This window comes from Sinohyriopsis cumingii, chromosome 1, assembly GCF_028554795.1.
Source record: "Sinohyriopsis cumingii isolate HCF-2022 chromosome 1, ASM2855479v2, whole genome shotgun sequence".
Lineage (NCBI taxonomy): Eukaryota > Metazoa > Mollusca > Bivalvia > Unionida > Unionidae > Sinohyriopsis > Sinohyriopsis cumingii.
In genome coordinates, this window is record NC_142961.1 from 36,510,645 (window position 1) to 36,520,095 (window position 9,451).

Genomic DNA, 9,451 nt, shown 5'->3' on the forward strand with positions numbered 1-9,451 from the left:
ACTTGATAAGATCTATCCTTCATGCTTACGGAGTGGGGAATGGTGTTTATTTTTGTAATCCAAGTTGATCCCCTCCACCGTTACAAAAGGATGTTGGAGGGCACCTATCATTTCAGCAAAGTTTGATAGAAAGCATTGCACATTACCATGGAGACCTATTCAATATTTAGAATAATGCTTGACTAAACAGTAAACCTTTAGTCTGAACCCCAAAATGGTTCTATTACTATGCCTGGTAAGAACTTGGAAAATTTTCTGACCCCCTTGAACTAAATACACTGTATGCACTTGATATCTCGCTATTTAAAAACTAAATCGTATATACAACAACCATTAGCCTTTGGGTCTCTCACTAACTAGAGCAGACTGGCTCCTTTCAAACATGAGATATGTCCCCACCTTTCAGATATAGCTGACGTGTCTCGTTTTTTTCTAAAGAAAAAAAAGTGAAACATGGCGAGCTTGAATTCGTCTGGCAGCGACACGGGCAACTCTGTTTTAAAAACGTGTACCAAACTGTACCCTAATACTCACTCTTCTGTGGATTTAAGGCAAGTTCTGTTTCTAACTGACACACTGGTTTATGGATCTTGTCAAGGAGTGAACGTTCTCCATTTGCGTTCTTCAGTCATAAGGGTAAGTGTAAAATTTGTATTTTATTTGATATGTGTAGCGTTTTCAGTTTTTAATGTCGTATCGTGAAATGATGCATTTATTACTAAGCAGATTTGAAACGTTTTGAACTTTTGAATTACAAGTTGGTATTTAGAGTTTAATTTAGTAGCACATATATAGATATTAATTCTGAACCTATTATTATGACCAGTTTGGTTTTATTGTAGCTGTTTAGGGCTGCTGAAGATGTTTAGGACTGTCTAGAACTGTCTGTAGCTGTCTGTACGTATGTCTATACGTATGTCTGTGCGCACAGTGGATCCATGAAGGGAGGGTGTAGCCAATACAAGTGGGCCAACCCAATCTAGGAGAACTGTGTGCTGTCGGTGCGTATGTGTGTGCGGGTATCTCAAGCTATCTGTCAGGCAGTCTGTGGGTCGATATGGAAGATGATGTAACCATCAAGGCCATACGAAGACGAAACCGCTAGTTTGTGAACTTGTGCGCATGGTGGATCCATGAAGGGTGTGTACGGCCAATACAAGTCAGGGCCAACCCAAGAATTCGGGAGAGCTGCGGTTTGTCAGTGGACACATTTTGCAAGTTTTACAAATATATATAAATCATACGGCTGTATAAATGACTGAGTCATGATTGTTTCAATTGGTTGTTTCAAATGAGAAAATTGAGTCATTTTGAATACATAAGATTATTTGAATCTCTATTTTTGATTACATGAGATTATGTGAATCTCACTTACTTTCCAGGAGCTTATTTGAATCTCACTTTCATATGAATCATTTTTGTTGTCCTACTTGTGAATGTTTGGATAGAATATTTGAATGAGACGTATGTTTGGAGCGTGAAAGAATCACTGTATTTGTTTATATATATATATATATATATATATATATATATATATATATATATATATATATATATATATATATATATATATATATAATTATTTTTATTAATTCATTTTATATAAATTCTCATCATTCATCACATTGTGTTGTGTTGTCATTCGATCCAGGCATCCATTCAGCTCTATCATGTTACACAGATTATATTACATTTCACTCTGTTCCAACGCGCCTTGCATTTGCCGTGTGTGTGTGTGTGTATGTGTATGTGTGTGTCAGGATTATTTAACGTAACTTTAAAAACAAATTCAGTCATTTCGCTACGATGTCTGCAGTGTGGCAGTTTATAGTGATGTCTAGCACTGGGACATCATGCAGCAGACATGATACATGATGTCCCACTCCGTATCAGATACGTTTTTATTATCGAACACGTGCACGATAACGAATACAATTTTCTGACCTATCCATATCCTTGATTTTGACCTATATACTGAAGTGTTTTTCATTCACATTATATAAGCTGCTTGAAAGATAGTAAACCAGAATTGCTCACGGTGTATATCCCGTATCTAAAATGGGACTGCGATCTCACCTCGTGTTGGGAATATCAGTAGCTGTGTTGGTAGCCTATCTCATGTCCATGAAGAAAAATGGCGGTTCGAATATCATGTCGGAAATCAGAAAAGAATACGACTACATTGTTGTTGGAGGTGGGTCGGCTGGCGCTGTCCTTGCTTCTAGATTATCAGAGAAAGACGATGTCACGGTTCTTTTGTTGGAGGCGGGTGGAGAAGAGACCGAAAATCCCCTATATCATATCCCTACCGGTTGTTTTATACTTCAGAAAACAGAGGCTGACTGGGGTTATTACACTGAACCCCAGAAATTTTCACATTTTGGCTTGAGAGGTAACCTATCGTATTGGCCACGAGGAAAGGTTCTTGGAGGAACAAGCATTCTGAATTTCATGATCTATAATCGAGGCAGTCGTTATGATTACGATAACTGGGCCTCACAAGGATGCACTGGATGGGCATATGACGAAATTTTGTCATATTTCCTGAAGTCTGAGGACATTTTGATACCAGCATTGAAAGATTCCAAATTTCATAGTACAGGAGGGTACTTGGGTGTAAGCCATGCTCGTGTAACTCCATTGGTGGATTACTATCTAAATGCTGCAGAAGAATTAGATTTTAAAATTGTGGATTATAATGGAGAGGAATTCGAGGGATTTGCAGAGACTCAATTCACTATAAGGAATGCTGAACGAAGCAGCACATCTAGGGCATTCCTTAGACCCGTCATGCACCGCCAAAATCTTCATGTCAGTTCCCACTCGCACGTTGTGAAGGTTATATTCAATAAAATGGTAGCCGTGGGAGTCGAGATGATACGTGGAGGCCGAAAGTACCAGATTTATGCCGCAAAGGAAGTAATTCTGTCTGCAGGGGCCATTGGATCTCCCCAAATCTTGATGTTGTCGGGGATCGGACCCAAGTCACACCTCGAGCAACTTGGAATTCCTGTGATAGCAGATCTTCCCGTTGGTGAGAACTTGCAGGACCATCTTATGTTTTCAGTGGCCACCGGGGTCAATATTACTGGTTCCGTCACGGAAAAGGCCATGTCAAGTTGGTGGACCTTGGCGCAGTATTACCTCTTTGGCAGCGGATATTTTAGCTCTCCTTTAGTGGAGGTTGTAGCCCATGTAAATACCAAGAAGAGTATGGAGAACAAAACAGCTCCAGATATACAGTTTATGTTTCTAAGTGGTTTGCCAATGGTAAACGACATGTTTGGCGTAAGAGAGGATATAACGAATGAGATGAAATCTAAACTGACAGGTGAGGGTTTTCATGGGTTTGTGGGGTTGATGCACCCCAAAAGTAAGGGAACTATTAGACTAAGGAGCAGGGATCCTTTTGATCCTCCAATTATCGATCCCAACTACCTGGCGGAGAAGGATGACGTCAAAACCTTTATCAGAGGATTCAGAGTAATGGAAAAATACCTTGAAACAAATACTATGCAGAAAATCGGAGTGTCTTTGGATTTACTAAATATCACTGTGTGTGGTGGACAAGAGTTTCTGAGTGACGCCTACGTGGAATGTTATATTCGTCATATGGCCGTAACAATAGATCACCCAACTTCCACCTGTAAAATGGGTTCTCCAGAAGACCCGTCCACTGTTGTGGATCCTCAATTACGGGTTAATGGAATAAAAAGACTTCGCATCGTGGATGCCTCCATCATACCCGACGTTACATCCGGCAATACTAACGCACCCACAATAATGATAGCGGAAAAAGCTGCGGATATCATTCTGGAGAGAAAGTGAAAAGTTATTGAATCAAACCTGTTTATATTTGTATTGTTGTGAGTAGTTAATTCTCGCTCATACGACTTGGTATAAAATGCAGTGAAAAAATGTCTGCGTGTTGTTTTCAGCGAGCATTGCAAAGTTAGATTCGTAAAGGAACAGCATTTTGAAGTTTATATTTTTGTAAGTCTCTTTTTATAAGTCTCCTATTTGACAACCAAATCCCGTAATTTCCTATGAAAGTAATAAACAACCTCATTTAAATCAATATCGCGTTGGTTATATTTCCTATTCCAATCATTCTTGAAGCATCTCTCTCTCTCTCTGTCTCTCTCTCACACACACACACACGCACACACCGTACAAAATCGCTAACATAGTTCTTTCTTAAAAAGTTATAAAATGTGTACTGTATAGGTTGAATAAAAATGTATGGCAGTTTTATAACAGTTTTGCAGAAAACAAAATCATACAAAATTAAGAACCTGATCAGAGTTTTAAGGAGTCCGTGACACCTTTGTTCGTGTATGTTCTTAACGACATGAGTCCGTGACACCATTGTTCGTGTCATGAGTCCGTGACACCATTGTTCGTGTATGCTCTTAACGATATGAGAGGAGTCCGTGATACCACTGTTCGTGTAATGCTCTTAATGGCATGAGGAGTCCGTGACACCATTGTTCGTGTATGCTCTTAACGGCATGAACAGTCCGTGACACCATTGTTCGTGTAATTTCTTAACAATGCATAATCAGCGGGCTTATTAACGGCGTCAAGGAATGTTCGTCTACACGAGACTTTATCTGATACAGGATTGATGAAGTCATTAACCTTGAACTTTGATCACAAAATGCAAGTAATAGGGTAAAAGGCGGTCCCGAGAACAAACATAAGCTCTCTAATTTAAATCCTTCCTTGACCAGATCCCTCAGTGGACCAAGCTTTTCTTCCTCCAGCAAGAGAGAAGTAGTCAACAAGAAGAGGTCTCTAAGAGGAATCTCTTTTGTTCTCAGCATCCGCCTGGCACTTTACTAATCTATTAGACAGGCCAAATCGTTCCTATATTTCTGTTTACAATCTGAATCTGGTCCCCAAGTACTTTCGCACGCGCAAACTAAGGTGTTAACAACATCGTCAATGACATGTCGTATGTCCTCATAGCAAGACAAGCCAATCTTGTTCAGGTGGCGCTCACCAGTTATTATGTACTTTGGAGACAGTGACGTATGTAAGGTGAAGTTGTCTGCATTTAAAACCTGCACAGTGGAGAGAATGTTGGCATACCAATATTCTAATTTGATGTAATATGGATGACATTTCTTTGGATAGTGTACTTTTGGAAATTGTACATGATCGAAGCACATTACTAACTAAATGTACTGCTCCCTTGTGCTAAAAAATTCAGCTTGAATTAGTCTAAAGTACACTATCCTTAGCAGCTATTCAAATAGGGAAAATGAATTTTGCCAGACTAGACAATACCAGCTTCTGAAAGTGCAATGAATCAATTACAAAATATATTAAATATCAAAAATAAGTTATCGTGTCCTTTTTGCACAATTTACCTCTGAAGTTCGGAAAGTGAAAATGACCAAGTGGAGCCAGCACTTTTTTGAAAGGTGCACATCTGGAGTAAGGCCAAGCTGTATACTCTATAAACCATATTACATCCATTAATCATACACCAAAATAAAGGGAATTAAAGGTTCTTTGAAAAACACCTAAGACATACAGGGTATTTTTAAAAAGCCAGTATAACCAGTGAGAAAACCTGGGGAAATTCTTTTTCTTAAAAATTCTAACCTTCTCTATGCAAAATACGAAAATGTAGAGCGCCACCTCAACGATTATGTTTAGATCGTATAGCGGTCAGACCGGATAGTATTCATCTCGGAGAACATCTTGAATCCACCAAGAGTCTGCAGATAGTGAGTATGCGTGACTATTACCTCTAGAAGATTCTTGTACATATGTGGGCCCCTCGCAAGGTCCCAGTTATATTAGGTGGTAATCTTTGAGATGTCCCCTTCGTGTCTCCAAAATTTATAAAGGGTTTTAAATGTTAATGTGGCCCCAAAAGGTCTCCGATGTTGTCCTTTGGTTAAAAAAAAGAATTTTCACATAAAAATCAATTTAGATATTGTTTTAGAATTTGGAGTTGATCTTCAGTAGCAGTTTGGTACTACCGGAGGTACCCAATCTGGTTTCCCTACATTTCCAGTATCTAAAATTGCGGCTAACATGATTGCATAGTTAGGTATCTACAAGTCAATTGTAACAGTTGAAAGGCATGTATATATATATATATATATATATATATATATATATATATATATATATATATATATATATATGCGTCTACTTCAGGAGGATGTTATTGTGTTCCCCGAATTACTACTGTTCGTTTGTAATGATACTAAACCATCTGCTGGCAGACCGGTACAGACAATTCGCTGATTACATACGGGTAAGACGATTACATGTACATGTATGTAGAAGCCAGTTGGAAGCGCACCCCACCCCCCACCCCCACAGGCCTTTATTCCTGATAGCGAAGATAATTTTCAGATCAAACTGAATCCTCCTTTTTGACCTATATACTGAAGTATTTTTTCATTCACATTAGATAAACAGCTGGAGAAATGGTACAGTCAGTACAGCCTAAATCATTCGGAATTTTCAGATGTACCAATTTAGGAAAAGCTTAGCACGAAGAGCTAACGTTCTATGAGCTCCAAAATGGGACTGCTATCTCTCCTCACATTGGGAATATCAGTAGCTTTGTTGGTAGCCTATTTCATGTCTATGAAGAAAAATGGCGGTTCGAATATCATGTCGGAGATCAGAAACGAACATGACTACTTTGTTGTTGGAGCTTGGTCGGCTGGTGCTGCCCTTGCTTCTAGATTGTCAGAGAAAGGCGATGTCCCGGTTCTTTTGCTGGAGGCGGGTGGAGAAGAGACCAAAAATCGCTATATCATGTCCCTACCGGTTGTTTTATACTTCAAAAAAGAGGCATACTAGGGTTATTACACTGAGCCCCAGACATTTTCACATTATGCCTTGAAAGACTACCGATCATATTGGCCACGGGGAAACGTTCTTGGTGGAACAAACATTCTGAATTTCATGATGTATAATCGGGGGAGTCGTTATGATTACGATATCTAGGACTCACATGGATGTACTGGATGGGCATATGATGACGTTGTGTCATATTTCTTGAAGTCTGAGACATTTTTATACCAACATTGAAATATTCCAAATTTAATAAAACAGGAGGATATTTAGGTGTAAGTCATGCACGAGTAACTCAGTTTGTTGATTACTTTCTAAAAGCTGCAGAAGAATTAGGATATAAAATTGTGGATTACAATGGTGAGGAATTGGAGGGATTTGCAGAGACTCAATTCACGATAAGAAATGCTGAACGAAGCAGCACATCTAGGGCATTCCTTAGACCCATCATGCACCGCCAAAATCTTCATGTCAGTTCACGCTCGCACGTTGTGAAGGTTATCATCGATACAATGGTCGCCGTTGGAGTATAATTGAGAGAAGGAGGCCAAAAGTACCAGATTTACACTTCAAAGGAAGTCATTTTATCAGCTGAGCAGTTTCATCTCCCCAAATCTTGATGCTGTCGGTGGTTCGGACCCAAGTCACCCCTTGATCAACTTGGAATCCCTGTGATAGCAGATCTTCTGGTTGGCGAGAACTTGCAGGATCATCTTGTGCTTCCAGTTGTTTTCAGGGTCAATATTACTGGTTCCGTCACGGAAAAAACCATGTCAAGTTGGTGGACCTTTGCGCAATATTACCTCTTTGGCATCGGTTATTTTAGCTCTCCTTTAATGAAGGTTGTAGCCCGTGTAAATACCATGAAGATTGTGGAGGTCAAAGCTGCTTTAGATTTACAGTTTATATTTGTGAGTGGTTTAGCAAAGGTAGATGACATCTTTGTTGTAAGAAAGGATATGACGAACGACATGAAATGTAACGTGCCAAAGGAAGGTTTTAATGAGTTGGTGGGGTTGCTGCACCCAAAAGTAAGGGAACTATAAGATTAGGGAGCAGGAATCCCTTCGATCCCCACATCATAGATCCCAGCTACCTGGCGGACGAAGAAGACATCACAAAGTTTTATTTAGAGGATTTACATTACTGGAGAAATACCTAGGAACAAAAACGAGGTATGAAATGCAGTCAAAAATGTCTGCGTGGTGTGTTCAGCGAGTATTACAAGCCTAGATTCGTAAAAGAAATATATATTTTGTAAGGCTCTTTTTTAGGTCTCCACTTTGACAACTAAATCTGGTAATTTTCAAATAAGTAATAAACTACCTCATTTATATGAACATTAATATGGTTATATTTCATATTCCAGTCATTCGTGAAACAGTCATCTCTCTCTCTCTCTCTCTCTCTCTGTCTCTCTCTTCACACACACACACACACACACACACACACACACACTGTACAAAATCGTAAATGTTGTTCATTCTTTAAAAGGTTGTAAATTGTGTAATGTGGAGGTTGAACATAGTTTATTACAGTTTCGCAGAACAAAAATTGATACAAATTTATGAACATGATCAAAGTTATCCATGAGGACTCCGTGTCACATTTTTTCATGTCTGCTCTTAACCAACTCTTAAACACTGCGCTTATTAACGACGTCACGAAATGTTCTTCTACACGAGACTTTATCTTTTAAAAGATTCATGAAGTCATTAAGCTTGACATCTGATCACAAAATGCAAGTAATAAGGTAAAAGGCAGCTCTTAGGACAAAAGTGAGTTCTCTAATTGAATTCGTTCCTTTGACTCCATCCATCAGATGACCAAGCAGTGTTCCGACCAGCGTAATGGTCAACAAGATTAGTTGACTAAGAAGAATCGGAATCAGCCTTTCTCCTTATTACTCTTTTACACAGCCCCCATCGCTATGTTTTGTTGTTGTTGGATCTCATATAACTGCAGCCTTGCCCTGATTACAAGTTGAATACATGTATATATTATTTTCATCATGCCAAGCTTCAGGAACTTTGTTGCAAAATCATACCTTGATCAACACAAAAACGTTTTCTATGTCGTCTCGATATATTGTTTCAAAAGCGTTTCTGATATGTATTGCTGTCTTATTGCAGATGGAGATAATCTAAACATATTTGCTCAAGACATATATGTCATTCCACAGATATTTGACTTTTGAGTACTCGCAGATATCAATTAGGTCTGCTGACAAGATGTCATCAAGTCCAGTAGCAACAACGCGGCGTATTGGAAAGTTAATACGAACTTTGCTTGTTTAGTTCCCGGAGGAGTGTACGGAACTATGTAATGTGTGGCCTGGTAGAGTCCATCCACCCTTGAGTTTGGTAGTCTGTCAATTGCGCCGCCAACTATGTCGTGACGGTTACAACAAAAGCACTGACCAAAAAGCAAATTCCTCTCTCGCTGGAGTTTACCCTTCTATACTGTTTGTGTGGATAGCTGTGCATCTATATAATCATCTTGGTAAACAAATGACTCAGTATCAGACACACACAGAACATAGACTGATTAATCACGACCGGTCTTTTTTGTCAATGTCTTCGCTCGCGGTTTCTTCACTAGCTACTTTTTTTCAGTTTTGGTC

General features: G+C 39.1%; 1 protein-coding gene and 1 pseudogene across 1 annotated transcript; both read left to right on the top strand.

The window, feature by feature from the left end:
• The first annotated feature begins 1,827 nt into the window (after positions 1 to 1,827).
• On the top strand, positions 1,828 to 4,078 carry LOC149806707 (glucose dehydrogenase [FAD, quinone] pseudogene; annotated as a pseudogene).
• Positions 4,079 to 7,460: 3,382 nt separating this feature from the next.
• LOC149806708 (uncharacterized) lies at positions 7,461 to 7,990 on the top strand (the record flags this gene model as incomplete). The annotated part of the gene is made up of 2 exons (XM_089954615.1): positions 7,461 to 7,605; positions 7,836 to 7,990. Coding segments are annotated over 2 exons (300 nt in total), but the record flags the coding sequence as incomplete, so codon positions are not given.
• Between the last annotated feature and the right edge of the window lie 1,461 nt (positions 7,991 to 9,451).